General features: G+C 43.0%; 1 protein-coding gene across 1 annotated transcript in view; it reads left to right on the top strand.

Annotated features, from left to right (window-relative positions):
• Positions 1-21,667, top strand: part of ABCA12 (ATP binding cassette subfamily A member 12) — an 86,986-nt gene that overhangs the window by 51,813 nt on the left and 13,506 nt on the right. Inside the window, exons 29-44 of the mRNA XM_021398764.1 lie at positions 638-815; positions 2,357-2,575; positions 3,239-3,435; positions 3,830-3,990; positions 5,483-5,707; positions 7,129-7,267; positions 8,548-8,800; positions 9,972-10,058; positions 10,767-10,860; positions 12,369-12,496; positions 13,419-13,506; positions 14,792-14,897; positions 17,395-17,449; positions 17,862-18,039; positions 19,707-19,822; positions 20,390-20,549. Of these exons, the coding sequence (XP_021254439.1) occupies positions 638-815; positions 2,357-2,575; positions 3,239-3,435; positions 3,830-3,990; positions 5,483-5,707; positions 7,129-7,267; positions 8,548-8,800; positions 9,972-10,058; positions 10,767-10,860; positions 12,369-12,496; positions 13,419-13,506; positions 14,792-14,897; positions 17,395-17,449; positions 17,862-18,039; positions 19,707-19,822; positions 20,390-20,549 (2,384 nt within the window). The remainder of the gene's footprint in view (positions 1-637; positions 816-2,356; positions 2,576-3,238; positions 3,436-3,829; positions 3,991-5,482; positions 5,708-7,128; positions 7,268-8,547; positions 8,801-9,971; positions 10,059-10,766; positions 10,861-12,368; positions 12,497-13,418; positions 13,507-14,791; positions 14,898-17,394; positions 17,450-17,861; positions 18,040-19,706; positions 19,823-20,389; positions 20,550-21,667) is intronic.

The following is a 21,667-nucleotide window of genomic DNA, read 5'->3' on the forward strand; positions in this document are numbered from 1 at the left end:
GGGAAAATTGGAAATTATTACCTACCAAATGGAGATCTGGCTTTCAAATTGTGGTTTTTTTTTCTTCCAATTTGATGTGGAACTCCAGTACTGACATTCACATGCATAGCTGTGGATATTATAATTGAGCAGATAGCTTAGATTCATATACCTCACCCTACAATGCTCTGTGTAGAAATACATTTTTGTTTGTGAAAGCAAATACAAAATTCCTCTTGGCAAAAGGAACATCTGCTGCTTTGTCCATTTCTTTAAATATTTAGCCTGGAAAATATTATGAGATCACACATACAAATTTGCTGGTTCTACCTAACAGAAAGTAATTCAATAGCTTTGCTGTATTTCCTCTAATTTTATATGCTCGTTTAGTGTAGATTAGATTAGGTGCTCTGAAACATCTAAATATAAGACCTTTTCAGAAGAGATTAGTGCTTATTGTCAGAAGTTATAAGAAGTTGTAGAAGTGAAAAGGAGAAATCCAGGAGAACCCAAAATGTTTCAGAGCCTGTGAAATGTTCTCTACATTCCTCACCAAAAGTCACCTGCTTTTGCTATGTTATATGCTATAGAAAAGCCTTGCTTATCTCCAAGTTGAAAAAAGGTAACTGTCCTCTAACCCTTCCCTTTGGTTTTGAAGGTGCCCCCCCACCTCACCTGGAGCCAGAACCCACTGATCTCACCCTGGGAGTCTCCCTCCATGGCATAACAAAAGTTTATGGATCCAAAGCTGCAGTGGACAACCTAAGCCTCAACTTCTATGAAGGGAATATAACTTCTCTGCTGGGACACAATGGAGCTGGGAAAACTACGACCATGTACATGTCCTTTAAAGTTGGGATCATTTTGTACTGTTGGGCTCAGCTGGGTGAACATGAGAGCAAGTGGGGCTTTGCAGCATTGGGAAGCTGAATGAAATGCTTTATTAGGACAGGTCTCTCTTGTACTTATATCTTACTCTTAGATGACCTCAGCAATCCCTTCATCTATAGAATTAAAGGTCTTTTTCTGCTTAGGAATATGCTTTTTATTCTGGTAGGATCCCTGTAATATGCAGCACAGCAATTGTTCCGGCATTTTGTTCCACGAGGCTTTGGTGCCTGGGGCTGGGTTGCTCTGAAAGCTGTGGGTAGCTTTCGCATCTGCCAAATTTGAAATGATATTAGCAAGAAAGCTTAATAAAGGTATATTTCAGCTGTACATACTCATGTGTTGGCTGGGCTGGAATTGCAGTAGGTTAATACTTTGGCCTTCCAGCATTGCCATTTATAAATTATAGTTTGAGGTGTTAGATAACAGCACTAAAAGAAACCTGTAGAACTTGATTTCTCTACTGATATATATGTATGCATCACTCTGAAAGCAACATTAAGCTGATAAATAGAAGCCCCAGAAGAGCCAAAAACAGTAAGACAGATGTGTGCTTCATCTCAGCTTATTATAAATTCATCTCGTGTCCTCTGTGTGAAGTGTAGGCAAAGGTGATGTACGGAAAAGTATAATAGCTTCTTGAAACTTAGTGCAGGCTTCAAATCCTGAGTAAGGTCACAAGGTACTTCTCCTCTCCTTTTTAATGAGAGTTAAACGTCCCAGGAGAGCGAGCAACTCAGCAATGGTGAAAGGTGGTCTGAGGTATATCTTCTCCCTTTACTCCCTTGCAGGACAGCTCTAAAACCAACCTATATTGTGCAAGTAGTCATTCCAAGCAGAAGGTGTTTGACTCAGGTCTGTTAAATGCTACTAGGTAGCTAATTATTAGCTTGAACTAGATGAAATTGTTGCCCTTGGTGAGGTGCCTTGTCGGGAAGTCCTCCCCCGTTCCTTCTTAATAATGACAGTGAAACTGGATTTCTGCGTTGTGATGTGGTTAGTATGATGTGGTTTTCAATCTCTGAAGTGGTTACCAATATGAGACTGTCTGGATACTGTAGACAAACCTCAAAGAATGAAGAATAACTGCATTATGTGAATTCCCAGTGATTAAATTGGGAGTGAAGGGCATTCATGAGTATTGGTGTAAGGAACACACAGTGTCTGACTTGGGGAGGGAAAGACCAAGGAAGATAAAAGTATATGTGAAAAGTAGTCAGAGCTCAGTGTGTGAGGTTGGTATTTGCCCTTGCAATCCCACAGATGGGGAGGAGGATGTTCTTTGATGTTAATTGGGCACTGCTCCACCAAAGCATGGAGAGACAGCAGAAGAAGCTGTGTTCAGTGATTTCTAGCTGCAAGGAGTGTGCTAGTGATGGAAGGAAGCTTGGCAAGTAATGATAACTACAGGAGAATGGAGAAAAATTACCTATGGCTTTCTCCTTTTTTTTCTTTTTAACTTCCTTTTCTACTTATTTTTCCTTTTCAGATCTATTTTGACTGGGTTGTTCCCTACATCATCAGGCACTATTGTTGTCTATGGCAAAGACATCAAGACTGATCAGGAAGTTATCAGGAAGAACATGGGTATCTGTATGCAGCACAACGTGCTCTTCAACTACCTGACCACGAAGGAGCACCTGCTGCTATATGGGTACATCAAAGTCCCTCACTGGAGTAAAGAGGAGCTCTACCAAGAAGTTAAGAGGTATAAAAACAGCAGGGTGGGAGAAGAGAGAGAGGGCTTTGAAAATTACGTGTAGTAGTGCCACTACCACTGCAAAGTTCAAATGAATGGTTTTGAGCACTGTTGCAAACCAGCCTAGAGTTCAAATAAATGCCTTGATCTGACTGGAGGAGTATATTGAGTGTTGAAGTCTGTGGCTGTAAGAAGACAACATTTCTTCTTCAGGAGTTTACAAGCTTCTGGCAATTCTTTGGAGATGAATTTATAAGCCTAAAGATCTGGTCCTTGCTTCTTTACAATTTTCCCCAGAAAGAGATTTAATCAACCAGTTAGAAGATGATGCCAGCTTTACTGGTTCTGCAGTGAAGTGAAACAGCCAAAACATCCCAGGGAATTTGGATCTGGGTGTTCTCTGTTTATGAGGTTGAGCATTTAACCTTGACTTGTCAGATGGAAACTTTGAAAACATCCTAAAAAAAGATATATTTTTTTAAAATTAAGATCTCAGTGGCTGAACTATAGATAGGATGAATCATCTCAGTGCCCTGTGACCATTCAGTAGAGCAGTCCATATTTGAGCAGTTCTTCATTTGTAGTTATGTTTTTCAGGTATTTTCAAATATTCTGCTTTTAAAAGATGCCTGAAGGGCAACATCTGGAGGTTGTTTTTTCTTTGTTTTGAAGGACTTTGAAGGAGACTGGACTCTACAGCCATCGTCATAAGCTGGCTGGCTCCCTGTCTGGCGGGATGAAGAGAAAGCTGTCTATAGCTATTGCTCTCTTGGGTGGATCAAGGGTAGTGATCCTGGATGAACCTACTACAGGGGTGGATCCATGCTCTCGTAGGAGTATTTGGGAAATTATCTCCAAGAATAAAAAAGGTACTGTGATGAGATGAGATAAGATACTGCCCAGAGGCAGAGGTGATTTATGTCACTTGAAATTATGGAGTGTCTTTGAGCTGTGGGTTTTGGAGACCAAAGAGAACCAGTTGTGGGGGACTGGGAACACTTTGCAGGTCCTCTGTATTCATTCTTCAGTCTTCTTGTAAATTCACGATGTCATTTGAAAAGCATCTTTACCATAATACACGTTTTACAATAATATATTTCAGCCCTCAGTAATGTTACTTTTCATCCAATTTAATTATTAATTCCCTGAAAATGCTGCTTATTTTCACCTGATACTCTACATCATTCAGTGCAACTTTCACCTGTCTCATACAATCCTGTGTGTTTGTTCTGTGTGGATTGACATCAGCTTCTGGTTTTCCAGGCAGAACCATCATTCTCTCTACGCATCACTTAGATGAAGCAGAAGTACTGAGTGACCGGATTGCCTTCCTGGAGCATGGTGGCCTCAAATGCTGTGGGTCTCCATTCTACCTCAAGGAAACTTTTGGTGATGGATATCACCTAACGCTCACAAAAAAGAAGGTTTGTGTCACAGCTGGTACTAAATCTTCAGCCTCATCTTAAGATAAATGTATGATTTTATGATAGACATCTTGGGTGGGAAACTGAATCAGCTGGCAGCAAGGAAGGAAGGAAGAAAGTCATAGTGTCCAACAGAAATGAAGCCCATTGCAAAAGCTTCATATCAGTCTTAGGTTTCTGCCATGAAATGGTTATTCCAATCTAATTTCTATTTCGTGGAATGGATTCTGTATGTCACCATTTTTATTGCAGATTAAAAGTAGGATGTGTTGGGTAGCCCTGCCACCCAAAGCCGTGCAGCTCTAACAGATAAGGCAAAGGTGTGAATCTGAGCCTTCGGCGCCCCAGCTGCAGTTCTCTTCATCCTCCCTTCCTTGCTGCACCCTAGCTTGCTTTCATGTCCCATGAGTACGGCCACCAGAGCAGGTACTTCCTGGAGGTGAGCCCACATGTAGCAGAGCTGGAGCTCTCAGTAGCTTCATCTCTGAGGGGGAGTCTTTGAGGCTTGTTCAGGGATGCAGGCACATCTGTTGGCAGGAGCTGAGAATGGTAGCAGTCACAAAGTGGTTGTGTTTGATGCAGAGAGGCACCAATGAGCTGCAGAGGGTCTGCTTTTGAGCACACTGCTTCTTATGGAGAGATACTAACAGAGCATCTTCCTTGAAGCAGAGGGACGCTCTCTAAGCCAGCACCCAGGGAGGCCATCAGACCTGCCTCTGGGGCCCTCAGAAGCAAGAAATTCAGCTCTTTGCTTTGTTGGAGAAGAACAGAGTCTCCTTGATTGTTAAAAGCAAGGCTGGATGCAGTGTGAATTCTGGAGTTCAGAGTTATCATATTGGAAGAAGTCCATTGATAGTACCTGACCTGTGGCAAAATGTTCTGCTCTTTGCAGGGAGAGCAGAACTCTGCTCTTAAAGCATTTATTATAGTGCTTTTGGTAAGCCAGCACACTGAATAACACACAAATACCATAAGAGATCAGTTCTTCCAAATTACTGGCAGCATAGGTAGAGAAAATGAAAAAAGATCCATGTGCAAGCCCTGTACTTCATAGCACAAATACAATCTTTTTCCCTGGCAGGCAAGTTCAGGTGTGAATTCTCCCTTGTGGCTAGACTTTTTTCTCTTCGTTCTAAACACTCTAACTGGTGCAGTGGTCCATCTGTCCCAGCCCTGGTAATGCCTGTTGTTAAAGGGAGCCCAGCAAGGCCTGGATGGACCAAGATGGGCTCAGCGTAGTCCAAAAAATACCCAGACCACTTCCTAAGTACAGTGAGGGACAGGAAGCCTGTGCCGCATCTCTTGAGCCTTCTTCAAATGCTGGAAACCTGGGTTCGTCTCCTTTTGGTGTTAAAAATGAAATGTTGCATGTCTGTGCTGAGATCACCCACAATCTATACACTTCAGGACATGATCTGAGCTGAATCCTGCAGCAGGAATTTTGACCTCACTGCCTTCCGGTTGAACACAGAGTGTTTTCCTCCTTTTTCAGAATATGATAGAGGAGTGTGACACCGCAGCAGTGACCTCCCTGATTCAGTCCCACCTCCCAGAGGCTTATCTCAAAGAGGATATTGGTGGAGAACTCGTGTATGTGCTTCCCCCCTTCAAGTCCACAGTCTCAGGGGCCTACCAGGCACTTCTCAGAGCCCTTGATACCAGCTTGAGTGATCTCCACCTTGGTTGCTACGGGATTTCAAACACAACTGTGGAAGAGGTAAGAGATGGTGGCATGTGTATGATGTAGGAGTTAGAGACAAGGGAAGAATAGGTTTGGTAACTCAATGTGCTACTGTTATGAACGTGGGAAGGTGTAGATGTATGCGTAAATCTATACATTTAGTAATGCACAAAGCATACTGCTGTCTCACCTCTCAGCGTTTCACCTAGAAAATGAATGTTGGAGTTAGACTGAGGAGAGGGCAAAAATACTTTTCTGTTTGTAGTGTGCTTCCCAATGTCACAAATTTGAGTTTGTCTGCAGACAGAATTAGCAAACAGTCTAAATGCTAAACTTCAGCATGGATGCTGTCTTGCACAAGTGAGTCAACTGGAGCACCTCAGGGTAACACGAGCATCTTCCTGCCCAAGGGAAACTTCTTGTCAAATAAACACAGTTAACTACATCTCTAACAAAAAGCAGCTTTAAATGATGAGCTTTAAGAAGTCATTTTAAATGATGCTGCGGCAGGAGAGAAAGGAGGGAATAGGGAGCTGGACAACAGCAATTTTATACTGAAATAGAGTGAATTTAGAGCAGCCCTGCAGAGAGGGACTTGTGGGTCCTGGTGGATGAGAAGCTGGACATGAGCCAGCAGTGTGCGCTCGCAGCTCGGAAGGCCAACTATGTTCTGCGCTGCATTAAAAGAGGAGTGGCCAGCAGGGAGAGGGAGGTGGTGGTCCCCCTCTACTCAGCTCTTCTGAGGCCCCATCTGGAGTACTGCATCCAGGCCTGGGACCCCCAGTACAAGAAAGACACGGAGCTCTTGGAACGAGTTCAGAGGAGGGCGACCAAGATGATCAGAGGGCTGGAGCACCTCTCCTATGAGGAAAGGTTGAGGGAACTGGGCTTGTTTAGTTTGGAGAAGAGAAGGTTCCGGGGAGACCTCATTGTGGCCTGTCAATACTTGAAGGGAGTGTATAAACAGGAGGGGGAACGATTGTTCACGAGGGTGGATAGTGATAGGACAAGGGGGAATGGTTTTAAACTGAGACAGGGGAGATGTAGGTTAGATATTAGGAGGAAGTTTTTCACTCAAAGGGTGGTGATGCACTGGAACACGTTGCCCAAGGAGGTTGTGGATGCCCTGTCCCTGGAGGCATTCAAGGCCAGGCTGGACGTGGCTCTGGGCAGCATGGTCTAGTGGTTGGCAACCCTGCACTCAGCAGGGGGGTTGAGACTCGATGATCTTTGAGGTCCTTTTCAACCCAGGCCATTCTATGATTCTGTGATTCTATGAATTTCTCCTTCAGATCACAAAGGGAACAGAAAGAGGATTGTTGTCCATAGCTGCTCCGCCAACAGCTGCGAAGTAGGAATAGGAGCTACAGAAGCATGGAGGAGAGTGGATTCTGATTATTGTTTTGGGAAATTGAGTAGTTTGGACCAATTTTCCCTTTTGTTTTCTTGTTCTGTAGGTGTTCCTCAATCTGACAAAAGAGCTAGGGAAGGACCCACAAGAAGATGCGGGACTATCCCAGAGAGTGCCTGGAGCCACTGGTCAAAACAGCGGTGACGAAATGTCTGTGAGCACGGATACTTTCACAGAAAGAGATGGTACTAAATTATCTCCAGGCTTTAATCCAGATTTGTCACAGATACAAACAGTGACAGATGGGCTCTTTCTTGTTTAAAAACACGTTTCACCCAACCAGAAATGCAAAGCCACTGATTCCCTAGAAGCACAGCACTCAACAGTTGTCTAGATCCACTGGTTTGGAATGTCTGAATCACAGAATAAATTACAGAGGGGTTTTGTTTGCATCCACCTCCCTTTAAATTGATTCCAGTTTTAATCTAATCAAATACAGTGTGTGGGTGAAATAGCAAATGTATAGCTCTGAAAGCAATTGCTGTAGTTGATGCAGAGAATTATTTCTACGCAATTAGTAGAATTCGAGAGAAACTTCATGGGAAAAGCAGTACAGCTCTGAAGTGGGTCCTCCCCACTGCTTTTTATTCTGTCCCAGCAACTGCAGTATAGTCACACAGCCAAAAGGGCCACACACTGGGATAAGTTTACCTTCATATCTGTATGTTGAGAGTTTGAGAGCTGCCCAAGGTGTCATGGTCCAAAAAACATCCTGAACATCCTGTCTGACAACTGAGAAACATTTTTTGGTTATGGATATATCATCTATTGTTAAGGAAGCTGCTAAGGGAGAACACAGAGGTATTTTCATACTCAACTTCTCAAAGCTGAGCTGCACTGTAAATGTGCAAATCCATAAGAAGTAACACAGATGTGTAGAGAAGTGTTTTATGTCACCCCTTAATGAGAGCACTGAAGTTGACTTGCCTTGTGTTGTATTATACAGGTTAATATTTCATAAAGAGGAATAGGTTGCATAGAGTTCAGCTCTGCTTGTATCATGCTGCAACCTTGTCCATGCAAGTGATTGATTAGTTTATGTGCCTTGCTTTCTTGTTCCCTAATGAATTCTCTTATTGATTTACCTTGGGACGTGTTTTCTAAATGATGAGAATTTTCAGTTTGCAAACACAAAAGTTGCAGCTGAGCAGGGAGGATGCAGATAACTTCTTGTGTCTGAAAGTCTCTGTTTCTCTTGCAAGATGTCAAAATGCATATGCTACATGTATACATTTGCAATCAAGCAAAAAACTGGTGTTATGTGAGCTTGTGACTTGAACCATGACCTGAATCCTGTCCAAATAGGGTATGGTCCAGCTTACCGGTTTTGATTTTTCCAAAAAAAATTTTTCTCTCTCTGAAGAGGAGAGCAGGCAGTCAGAGTAACTCCCAGGGTCCAACGAGCATCAGTTCTCTGCATTTCATGAATACTGGTCTATGACAAAATGTGTTCTTTTGTACCCAGACCAGCTCCTGATCAGATCTAAGAGCCTGCAGGGGTTGCCATTGCTGCTTAAGAAGACATCGGCTTTATTCATTAAGAGACTCCACCATACCCGGCGCGATGTTAGAGGCTTCATTGCTCAGGTCATCCTCCCAGTGCTCTTTGTGATGGCAGCGATGGGACTTGGAACGCTGAGAACTAAGGAGACTGAGTATCCGGAGCTGATTCTTTCCCCCTCTCTGTATGGCACATCTGATCAGGCAGACTTTTTCGGGTGAGTGGTGTTCCTTTTCAGCCTTAAACCCATTGTTATATAAAGGCCCAGTTCTTATTATCAGGATTGTTTCTCAGCAAATACAGTGGAAAAGTGTTAGACAAGAGGACACAGTCATAAAATCCTGTTCCTAGGATATCTCTTGGGGAGATGGCTTGGCTCACACCAGCAATCAGAACGCTTTAGAAAAGCAACCTTTAAGTTGGAATTAACTGTGAAATATGTGTTGTGTTTGCCATTGGAGCCCTCTGTCCCTGCGACGTCCATCCCGCCTCAAAAGGATTTCAAAAAAGTATTTAATCTTCCCCGATCTGAAATGGAGGCGCTGCATTAGTTGGGTCCAACGTTATAACTATAAGATCGAGTTCTATCCATCATGTGAACTGTCTGATTGCCCTCCTTTCTGTCAGTACAGGAGGATATGCTGTCCTGCCCAGGACTCACTAGTCCAAGGCATGCACTGATCTGAAGGACATGATTAACACATCTGATTTAATTATGCTTAAATATCTGGTTACCAAAATGAATGTAATTTGTATCATTCCGGTTTCATGAGGTAAACTACTGCATTTCTCCAGTGGTTCTCAGCTTTAGACAGCAATACAAAATTCATCTCTGACATCATTACAAATCACACGTCTGCTGTCAGATGTTCTTTCCTGGGACGGCTCATGCCTTTCTGCTTCAGTACTGCTGGGTGGGAGGATGAGCCACGTGCCTCTGAGTCCTCTGTTCCTAAGGCTCTGCTTCTCCGAGCAGATCATTGCAGGGGAAACAAATGCATCTTCCTGAGTGACCTAAAGCAAATGGACTTCACAGGTGTCAGAGCTGACTGAGATGAGATGTTATGTCTGAAAATGTCAGTGGATGCTTTTTCCATGGAAACAGTTTTGATTGTTCAAAAGTTTCTCTGTATGTTGCTTAGATCTGGAGGCAGTGAGTCACTGGAGTAGGTGTGCAACTATAAGCAATGAGCAGCTCTTCTAAACCTTTGTGTCTGCCCTCATGTGCTGCATGTACTGAAGTGGTTTGCAGGGCTAGCACCAGAAATGATCGTTTATTTAGCATCCTAAATAAATCCTGTTTCTTTCAGACAGCTTTCCTCTGCTCAGTGGTAGTGGAAGTACCTTGAATATTTTCCTTTCCTTTTTTTTTTCTTGTTAAATTGTAGGAATTTCAATGAAACAACAAATGCTTTAGTTGCTTCGATGCTTTCTTTCCCTGGAACAGATAACACGTGCATGAATGAAAGCAATTCGTAAGTACTTCTTGTCTTTTTTTTCCATTTAAATCCTGAGTCTGCAAGAGAATTGATGTAACACCATTAGCCACCAGACCCTCTTACCATCCTTGATTGTCAGCAGAATTTTCATAAATGGATGCCAGAGGAAAATAAAAATCTCTTGCATCTTTCCAGACTGACTTACAGACTCTTTAAGCTCACTATAGGTGTCTAAGTGGTCTTTTGCAGGCAGGTGCAAGCTTGCTCTGCTCATAGCTACATTCTCAATGTAGTTATTATCCATACATCAAAGCTGTGCCATGAGGACTGGACTGTTTGGGGCTCTGCAGATGAATTTTCAATATTAATACAATCCCGGGCAGCTTATGTGCTCAAGTGTGCCCCACATCAGCACATAAATATTTATGCTGAGTGGCTGCATAGTCAGTATGGCCCATTGCAGCACTCCCTAGGTGTAGTCCCTGTTTCTGCATTGGAAGATGATTTTGGCTTTTGCTAACCACTGTGGGAATGAAGCAGAGTCTGGCTTCTTTCTAATCAGCTGAATGAATCCAGGCATGGAGAACTGTGTTTAGGGTTCTCTAACAAATGGGCAGGAGGACAGGTATTCTCAGAGAAGGCAAAAGAAGGCCTACTGTTCTGCTGAAGCTACTAACTGCCATCTTAGTACCATTTGCACATCTGGCTATAGAGACCCTCAGAGGAGAATGTGTTCATTTTCAGGCAGTGTTTAAAGGAAGACATGCTTGGCCCATGGATTACCAATGGAAACCCCTCAACAAAGTATTCTGCGTGCAACTGCAGTGATGGCATCCAGGTAATTTGAATAAACCGGAAAGAGAGGCAGTTCAGTGGGAAACTTGCAGGTTGTAAATGGGGAACTGTGGGAACCTGGTATTCAAAATCCCACCTGTCTCTTTCTGGTCTTGTTGATTTTGTACTTTGGATAATGATTGACTGCATTTCTTGGGGGACAGGAAAGGAAACAGCAACCTCAGAAGATTTGCATGGTCGTATATCTGCCTTGCTCCCCTCTGTGGGAACAGGCTTAATGGTGTTTTTGAATGTTGTATGATTGTCCCATTTAGCAGAGGTGAGCATATATTCAAGAGGAAAATTGCATTTTATACAGCACTGTCATTATCTGAAAGCACAGCTATTATTGCTGCTTGCTCTTCAGAATTTAACTTTATGCAAAGTCTAGATCCATCTGCTTTTGCACTGTTCCACATTATGAATAGTGGTGATTAATAATATTAGCTATTTGCATTGTGGTGGTACATACAGGACCAGATATGAGCCCTGCTGAGCTTGATGTCTTTAGATGCACATGGGGAAAAGGCAGATTCTGACCAAAAAAGGTTAGAATTTAATGAGTCCAGTTTAAGATGATCTCTCCTCCCCACAGTGCTGTTCACCTGTCTTCAGCCAAACTCCAGGCACAGCATGATACCGTTTGTAAGATAAAGCATGTACTTAGTCAAAAGTTCCTAGGCATTTCTTAAAACGCAGCCATTTTATGCACTTTACTGGGCATGCACTTAATTTCACATTGTTAAAAGTACTGGCATCAATTCTCTGTTAAGTCGGGGTAATGTTCAAAGCTGATTCTCACCTCTAGCAGGCACAGGCAGGTGTTCCTCAGCATGAAGGCAGCTGTTTTGTGTATTCTGATGTAAAATTTTGAACAGATACACAATAGAGGAGGCCAGGATATTTGTCATGGATGAGCTGAAAGAAGCAGCCAGCATGCTGTCCGGTGTAGGACGTTTCAACCTTATGAAACAGTCAGTGCAATTTTGACCCTCGGTGTGTTAAATTATATATTTGGGAATATTTTTCAGAGCTTCAGAGAAACCTTGAATTAGTCCCAATGACTGACAGTAAAGTAAAAAATGTAAAGCGTAGCTACTGTGAAATGCAAGATGAGAGTTTGAGGCCACCGTGGAGTTTTGTGCTCTGTGAGCTGTTTTGCCTTCTGCCGTTGTCAGTGCAGTCACTCTGAAGCTCTGCTAAAAAGGATCAGCGTTAATTCAGGAAATATCTTCCTACCTAGCATGAAGCACATTTCAAGGTCTCACTAATGTCAGTAAATCTGAAGTGTAGACTCAAGCAAAGGCTGTTTTGAAGCACCTCCCTAAGTACATTAAGAACAGCACGCAGGGTTGGATGCTGTGTGTCTTGGCACTGTGATTTGCAGATCTCCAGCTTCTGTAAAAACTGGTCACAGGAACAGAATGTCAACATTGTCAGCTCTGTCCTGCTATGGGAGGTTTTCAGTTAAAGCACAAACACTGATATTTTTTTTCACTTGTCTCCTCTCAGACATGTCCACAGAAGAACTATACTCCCCCTCACAGAAGGACCTTCTCTACACGAATGCTTTATAACATTACGGGGCACAATGTGGAGACCTACATTCTGGCAACCACCAAAGACTTCCTGCAGAAACGGTATGGCATGCATCTCCAGTCCTTTTCTGCACTGCACTGTGAGCATCCTCTTAGACTTATCGTATCCCCGTAATTAAAGAGGTGATGGTGTAGTCAAGGCTTAGCAGGACCCCACTGCTGATAGCTTCTGTGAATCTAGTGGAAGGAGGTAAAACGCACTAGAAGCACAGAGTTAAAGATAAAGGTTTTGTGTAAGTGCTCTGCTCGATCATAGCAGAGAGCACCTGGGGATAACATGTCAGTCACCCGATGAGCTGGTGGCTGGGCCTGCACATGAGCCATTGTCTGGCTCAGAAATGTTTCAGAAGAGGAAAATCTGACACAGCCTGTCATGAAGTAAACCCTGGGGAGAGATTCCTCTCCAGGTTTAATTGTCTGAAGAGTCTTGGTGTGCACTTCACTTAAACAAGTGCTTGTGTTAGAAGGAAGTTAGAATTTGAGTGTTTTCTTGCACCATGGTGCTGTTAGAACTATTACTGTGTCTGGAGCCTGCAATGCAGCTGCACAGCATGTCGTAGGGCAAAAATAGCCTGCTGTTAAGGTTGCCAAGGAATATGCTCACCTGTCCATTGATTTAACCTGAGCTGCTCATCTTCTGGGAAAGAAGCAGTCATCTTGTTCCAATGTGGTAAGCAAGCACCTCCACAACGCTTCTCAAATGGAGGCAGTTTTGTAACAACACTGCTGAGTTTGTTTCCCTTTTTTCCCCAAGTATAGGCTCGTGCAGCAGTGTTAGCTTGGCATATCACACCATGTAGTGGGATAAGTTCTTCTCTTTCAAGTCAGTCTACAATTAATTGTGACTATGGTGACATGCAGTGCATAAATGCCTCTGAAGAGCCCATGCAAACATACACCAGCTGTGCTGTTACAGTTTCTGGATGAGTGTAACAATGCATTTCCCTCTGGATTTTTCATTCAGGTATGGTGGCTGGAGTTTTGGGATGCCTTTGACGCGAGATCTCCAGTTTGATATCAAGCCAGTGCCCCCCAGCAGAACACTGACTAAGGTAACTAGCCTCCACTAAAGTGATGTTGAATTTGGGGATATTTCAGAAAAGAGAGCGAAAACAGCTGAAATCTGCAGCTTGGCATGGGAGAGATGACTTTCAGTTCATTTTCTCTCCTCTTCCCATTCTTCTTTATCGGTCTGACTTCTCTTGCTGATAGGAAACAATTTTTCTGCTGTCATAATTTTATTACCCAGAAGTGAAAAGATCGGTTCTTGGCACCTTTATCTCACAGGAGAACGTATGTAGCTTTGCTAGGGCTGGCTTGTACGTTCTGATTTACCCATTTCTCTGTTTCTGCTCAGTGAAAATGTTGTAACACATCAGCATTAAAGGCACCAAGGTTGAAATCTGAGGTAGGAGAGAATTGCAGAAGAGTTCCTGTTGTCTCCATGCTGAACCTAACTTACCTGTGTTCCTGCAAAAGCAGTGATGTTTTCAGAGATGTCCCCAGTCAAAGGGAATCACAGGGTTTATTGTTTTGCTAATGCTCAGAGCTCATGTAATCAATTTGCAAATGTTTTCGCCCCTTCAATTCTAGATCTGAAAGTTATTTGCTTATCATGTGTCAGATTAAATACCTGAAACTCTGGTAGCCTTGGAAGCAGAGCAGACTTCCAGCCCTCTCTTTCTCTAGCAGTACTTGCTCTGCTAGGGCAAGAAGAATAAAATCACTGGGTGTGTAGAACTTAGGGATATATAAAGGTGGAAGCTGTGGGCTGTATTTAAGCCTGTAATGTTAATAGCCCAAGTCCTTTGTGCTTTGGAAGTAACTTACACTTCTAAACCGGGTGCTGTAAGTTGTGCCTAAAAAAGGCAAATCCGAACAAAGTGCATCTCCTCTGGTCTGATTTCTCCCCTTAGTCCTTGGAGTTTATTGTGGTTTTGGCAAAAAGTGATCACGAGTATAGGAAGGGCTGTTGCTGAATGAGAAGGGCTATTTTCTGCCCTAAGGCAATCTCTTCCCACTTGCTTTTGAGGGATGCTGATGTTTGACAGGAAAGAAACCACGTATCTGTTTGCTTTTTGTCACATATCCAGTTAGTGCTTCTTTCTTCTCTCTCAGAAGGCAAATGAAGCTGATGGGACTGCTCATGTTTTAAGTGAAATGTGCTTTCATACTCATTTGCTACCTGATGTGGTTTAATCATTAGACTTTAGCTTGTAGAGCTTATGACTTTAGATAACAGGTACAGACTGATTCATTTGTGCAAGAAGAACAAACCGAAATGTTATCAGTAACAATTTCTCTCCCAATTTGTTTCAATTTCTCAATTGTGTGCAGGTGTGGTATAATCCCGAAGGTTATCATAGCCTTCCAGCCTATCTGAACAGCTTGAACAACTTCATTCTTCGAGCTAATCTGCCAGAAAATGAGACTTCCAGATATGGTAGGTGTCCCTTCACAGGAACAGATAATTTCTGCCCACTGGGGGACTTCAGCAAGGCCATTCTTTACATTCAGAATTATGCAGATTCCTTTAAAAACAGCATTGAGAAGCGTGAACAAATCACATATTTCATTTGTCTTTGTCAAAGACCCTAGGGAGCTGGAGAGGGAAGACCTCTGCTCCTATGTAAAAGAACTTGCTTCATCCAAAAAATGTCAACAGTTGCTGTTTGATTTATTGCTTCTCGTTATGGTACTTTTGATTGGTGCCTCTTATTTATGCATAGAAACGCTACTTTAGATTGTGTGCAAAATGCCCCCTGACTGATTTTCTATGACAAATGCTGCCCTTCCAGCCATGCTGTGGCCGTGCCAAGCCCCCTCACCTCAGATGCCTGCTGTTCCAGGTAGCAGTGAGATAGCTGAGAGTATCTCTTTGCTCATAAGATTATTATTCCTCAGTGATGTGTCTGAATTTAACTATAACGGAAAAAGGCATCTGCTCTGAAGCTTTGAATGCCATGCCACGAATTCAGGACGCAGCAGAATGCTGATTACAAGTCAAAGCAGCGCATCTCTCTTCCCACCTCCACATATTGATGCACTGCAGCTCCTCTCACAACAAGCATAAGCAGCGCCTTGGCTCCACTGCCATCCTATCAATAAAGGCTTGTGCCTTTGAGACTCACAGGGTGACCTCGAGGTCAGGAGGTTCAAGCTCTTTGGTATGCACTGCAGGAGCACGTGGGAAAGCTGCAGTCCCTGCCAGGGTGCGGAGAGAGGAGGCCTGAGCCGGGAGCTTTCAGCAGCACGAGCCTCCCAAAGCAGCTGAATTATTAAGCAGTGATGCTCGCCTCATCTCTGAATTCCCATTGCATGCAGTAGTGGGAGCAAAGGCTCGTGTGAACAGTCAGAAAGTTTTTGCAGGGAAAGTTTGGTACCAGCAAAATAGCAATTTTCAATGGGAAAGAATACCAGCAGTTTTTATTCCATCTGTCATGCTGTGTGTGTGTGTGTTTCTTTTTTCTGAATGAAATGCTTAGTAGTAAATGACCAGGCAGATAATTTGCCACTTCCCACTAATGATCCAATTCATAGAATGGGGAAAATAAAATGAATGGATGAAGATATCTCCCCTGGGGTAGTGTAAATCCAGTTTGAAACACAATTGAACAGACGGTCTGCGTGGTACATCCCTGGCAGCTAAATCTATTTGTTGTTGTGACAAATAAATGACAGTTTAAGAAGCATTGAAAAGGCCAGATAAAAGTGTGTTGTCATTTCAGCACTTTGAAAGAGGTGCCAGTCCTGCTTTAGTACATTTGACTTAGCGTATCTTTAAAAAAAAAAATACATAAAGAGCTTTTTACCCTGTCACTATGCAAGTCATAATAGCTTTTGACTTACGTATATTGTGCTTTCTCTTCTCTGCATCCCAACCAACAAAAAAGAGAAAGCATTGAAATGGAAATTCTGACTTCTAGCCTAAGCTTCAGCACAGGAAAATGGCTTTATAGGGAAGCATTAGCAGATTAGACAGACGGTATCTTTCTTTCTCCCTCTTTTAGAGAAGGAAAACATTTCCTGGCTGTTTGTGGGGCTCTATCAGCAGCCTCAGATTTTAATTCCATTTCGCTCACTGATGACAAGGCTGAGGATTTTTTCCCCCATGGAATGTATTTCCTGGGGAATCTTCCTTTTCAAATCTGTTTGCTTGGTATGGCACCTGGTCAGCTAAAACCACAGTCTACTCTTTGCTGGCCCTTATGTCAGAGCATGCTGTCTTAGGGAAAATAGCCCCAAATGCTCCTTCCTTGTATATCTGCCAAAAGTCAGGCACCGGGGGAGTTTAAATTTCAGAGTTGCTGCATTCTAGCAAATCTTTTTGGATTTTATGGCAGCTCGAGGTTCTCCAGCACCCGCTGAGAACTGACAAATTTATTTAGGTGCCTAAATCCAGATGGAGAACCTCATTTTTAGGCATAAGTTTTATCTTAAGCCCTTTCTCAAGTACTGGTGTGACCAAGGCTCTGGCCTTTGCTGGAGATTGGAACTCCCCCAACAGAGCCCCCCAAGTTCCTCCCTGTGTTAGTTTTTATGGGCACAGATTGCCTCTGAAGAAAGCAATTTCCACTAGTTTCTTTGGAAGAAATGTTTTTCTTTATTTGTTTCAGCTGCATAAGACAAAATTGTTCAGAATTAACTCACTGTAGAAGTGTTCTTGCTGAAGTGAATGATACAGCCCTTAAAGCCAGACAGGCGCAGAAGCAAGGCCTAGGGTTTGAATTTCATCACTGCGGAGCATCAAGGTGGAGTCATAGGAAAATGGGGCCTCTCAAAATCCTGCCCAAGGTCACACTGAGATGATAGAGCAAAAACAGCTTCTGGTCTGCTTTTCTTCTCTTTTCAGTCTGCTGTGTTACTGTCAGCCTCAAGAACTGAGGAAAGAAGCTTCAAGCTAGCTACTTTCTAAATTTATTTTCTTTCTGGTTTTGTAGGTATTTTCTTATCAGCTCACCCATATCCTGGAGGACAGAGTCAAGAACAAGTAATGTAAGAAGATTCATTTGGCTGATGCCTGAATTGTTTAGCTTCAAAAGAAGCAAACCTGCTTCCTGGAAACCACTAAGCGGCCTAAATTACTAAATATCTCCCTTCAAGTGTGGAAACTGCTCTCATCTTGCCTTCCTGGCCTTTATGCATGAATGGCACAATGGATGTTTCTTTTTAGGGTTTTTTTTGTGGGATCCTGTATAAATCTGGGGGGGCACAATCCTGTCTGATCTTACAGCAGTTGAATGACTGAATGCTGTAAGCCCTTTTTCCTAGGCATGATAACAATAACCACCAGCAAAGGACTCTGGAACAGAATCAGGTCCTTTACGCTTCTGAACTCTAAACAGCGCAATGAGGGAAGCCTACCGCTTTGACTCACCATATGTATCCCTCTCTACTTTCTCCTCAGGCTCAACAGCTTACTTGATATCATAGTTTCAATGTCTGTTCTGGTTGGCTACTCTATCACAACGGCAAGCTTCGTGCTATATGTGGTAAAAGAACACCAAACCAAAGCCAAGCAACTGCAGCATATTTCAGGCATTGGGATGACAAGCTACTGGGTGACTAACTTCGTTTATGATCTGGTAAATAATTCAAACTCTTAAACACATTGAGAGTAACATTCAGCAGCAGGAGGGGAAAAAGTTCTTTATTTAAAGATGGTTCACTAGACTTATTAATATTATCACTACCAAGAGTGTTACGTAGTAATTGTTCTCAAAGGCATTGAAGACGATTAAATGTGAACCGCAACACTGGATTTTGCTAAGCAAAGGCATTCCTTCTCTCTTGAGCGTATGCAAAACACTCAGCACATTTATATGAGAGCAGCACAGAACAGGCCAGAGCTTGATTTCATTTTATCATGCAAGCAGCAAGCTGCTTTTTTGTTAGCTTGTAGGACTATATGAGTTATCACACAGGTTTCATGCATCTGGGATAAAGATTTGGGGCTTGAGACTGGAGCCATTTTGGAAACCCTGGGACCAGAGGGTGTGACATTAGCAGACATCTCACAGTTGACAGTCCTCTACTGGGCAAAATCCATTGCTAGATTGAATGCTTTCTATCTGTGGTAAAGGTTTTTAAGCTAGGAAAGCTGCTCATGTAGCTCTATACCTTCCAGGTCATGAGCAGGTTGATTTCTAGAGTGCTGCACTGTGCTGTATAGATTTACTACCACATTCCTAGAGACAGCTGAGCTCCTCAGCAATGTGCTGCATTACGCGGCATAGGCATGCCCTTGGACTCCCTGAATTTTAGTTTCCTCCTGGCAAAGAGGGTTAATAGCACTGCTGGAAAGCATCACATGTGCAGTATCTCTAGGCTAAAGTGCGTTGTATCTTAAGAATTATCTTCGGTCTATGATGTCAAACCCTCACGTAGCTAGAGATCTGCAAGTGCAGATTATCTCTGCTCACGAGCTTTGGCACTGCCAGCTGTGCTGTAATGGTGATCAGCTACACATATCCTATGAGGTTCCATCAGCGCAGTTCTGCTAGTGCTAAAATCCCAGCAACAGCATCAATTTCTGAAAATAGCAATTCTGGAAGTGTATTTGAGTGGCCAGCCCTAATTTGATGTGTCCAGAGCTAAGGGCTGAAATCCCCTGAGGAATGTCAGCCGTGGCGATAGTCTGGCTTGGCACAGCCTCCCTGAGTCATGACAAGGGGGCTGGAGAATGGGGCAGGTGTGTTTCTGCTTCTCTGATCCAAGCCCTTGCTTCCAGCACTGCATATTTGTAAATCAGCCCATGGAAAAATCCCCAGAGTCCTTGCCACAATCAGTATTCAGTGGGCTGAAACTAATCCAGCACTCTCAGCAACTTGATATTTCTCAGTGAATCCCCGCCAGGAAATTCTGTTAAATCCCAAAGCTGAGGAAAAGAAGAACCTCTTGAGGCAGACGCGTGCTAGGTCTATAGCTTGACACAACACTAGGGAGTCTAGATTTACAAGGAGCAATGAACTGGCCTCTCTGCAAGGCTAACAGAAAACTCAAAGGGTATTTTTCCATTTATGTCCCTTTTTCTCTTTTCTTCTTCTTTTTTTTCTTTAATTTTTAACATTTAGCCTATTCAAATTGGTTTAAAATGCAGGACTCCCTAAATAGGACTGAGACCCTTACCTGTATTTAGTTTCCTTTAGCTACATCAGCGAAACCAAATTCAGACTTTGCTGCTTTTGTATCATTCTAGAAAAATGCTTAAGAATTATTGTCCTAATAACATATTTTTAATATCGTTCTGCAGGTACTTTTTATGATCCCTGTTGGACTCTCAATAGGAGTTATTTCATCCTTCCAGATACCAGCATTCTGTAACAACAATAACTTGCTGGCAGTATTTCTTCTGTTGCTACTCTTTGGGTAGGTGTGAAGCCATTTAAATATCAGAGTGAGGAACTGGATATTATAGGCTGCTGTGATTTGGGATCCAGCAGAGGAATACGTGGGCTTTCTTCTCCAATGTCTGCTTAGCAAGTGGTGACTCCTTCCAGGGACAGTGAGTTAAGCTATTGTCATGCCTGCAAGATCTTTGTAAGGATACAAAATATTAAAGCTCACAGTGACAGCTCAGGCTGTAAGGAGATATTTACTGAACCGTTGTAGACTTTTGAGATGCAACAAGGGAAAAAAAAGAAAACAAAACAGGAAAATTCTGGAAAACTTAACAAAATCCTTCCCTGACTTTAAGTCCTCCAGGCCCAGTCCATTTGCTTTCAGTCAGGGCTGCATATTCAAAGTATCTATCATGAACTTCTACAAATTCTAGCAGATACCAAGCCATTTGTCCTCCCTTAAGTTCTTGTACTATAGGAATCTAGTCACTTGCCAAGACAGAACTGTTAAGTTGTCTGAGGACTTTAGTTATTGGTTTTCAATTGCTCTTTGAGTTACTGTTCAATTGCTCTTTGCGCTGTTGGGGATTTATAGATATGCAACATTTTCATGGATGTACTTGCTGGCTGGAGTCTTTAAGGAGACAGGAATGGCCTTCATCGTTTATGTCTGCGTCAACTTGTTCTTTGGCATCAATACCATCATTACGCACTCCGTTGTGTTTCTGCTCTCCCAGGAAAAGGCCACGGACCAGGTAGGAAGCCCGGTGACACCGAGCATTGAGTGAAACAACAGGAGGCTTCTTGTTGAGTTTGTGGGTTTGATCAGGTTCTTAGTAGCTGGCTAGTTTCAAAGTATTTCTGGTAGACCAAGCAGAGGACAGGAGTTGCAGACTTCAGGGGCTTCCCTGTGGACAGGGTGTGAGTCACATACAAATCCTGTTTGTTTCTGTAGATCTGCTCCCCCAGCAGAGATGGACATGGTGGTGACAGAGGGAAGAATATAACAAGAGAGGTCAAAAACTGCCCTTGCTGAGAAAGGCAGGAAGGCATGGATGTTTGACACAAGGTTGATGGGAACTTAAGCTATTGCTCAGTTCTTGCAGTACAAACTCAAGAGCGACAACTAGATTTCATTGCCCACAGAGTGCTGCGTTAAGCCCAGCAGTGGTTGTCTGTCATCTTGATCTGTAAGGCAATCACCTTTTCCCTGCAAGGATAAGAAATGACTCTGAGACAGTGATGATTCCTGAATGTCAAGCCTTGTCTTAAATAGAGATATCCCTGGGAATCAGTGGGATAAAATGCAAAGTGTATGCTTTACATTTAGGGTTGGTTTTTTTTGTTTGTTTGTTTTTTAATAAAGGCCAATTGCTTTGTAAAATAAGAGCTGTATCGAATTTTGCTCTGTAGCTAAGCAACCTCCTAGATTTTAGGGATGTAAGACTATGATCTGTTTTTATCCCTCTGTGCCCCAGTCTGTCCCCATACAAACGTACAGCCTCTCCACTTTGCTGTGTGCTAATCCTTTCTTCTGCTAGAGATGTACCAAGTCTCTGCATACAAGAGCACGCAACTAGGAGACTGTGCACTCTGCTGTTTTGCCATGAATTAACTGGAAAAGCCTTTATGTCTATTAGAGCCAAATCTCGTGTTTTATGGGGATGTTTGTCCAAGAAAAATGGATAGGACAGTGCTCCAGAGGAGCAGGGCTGGGGAGCAGGCAGTACTCTGCAGTGGGTTGGTGCAGTGATGGTAATTTTGGGCAGCTGCAGGACTCAGCTCTGGCTCATGGGTGGGTTTCTGACTGCTGCATGCACTAGGTTCCTGCACCAGGAGCTAGATGCTACTTACCATGGGTGATCACAGCCTC

The sequence above is a fragment of the Numida meleagris genome, chromosome 5 (assembly GCF_002078875.1).
Source record: "Numida meleagris isolate 19003 breed g44 Domestic line chromosome 5, NumMel1.0, whole genome shotgun sequence".
Lineage (NCBI taxonomy): Eukaryota > Metazoa > Chordata > Aves > Galliformes > Numididae > Numida > Numida meleagris.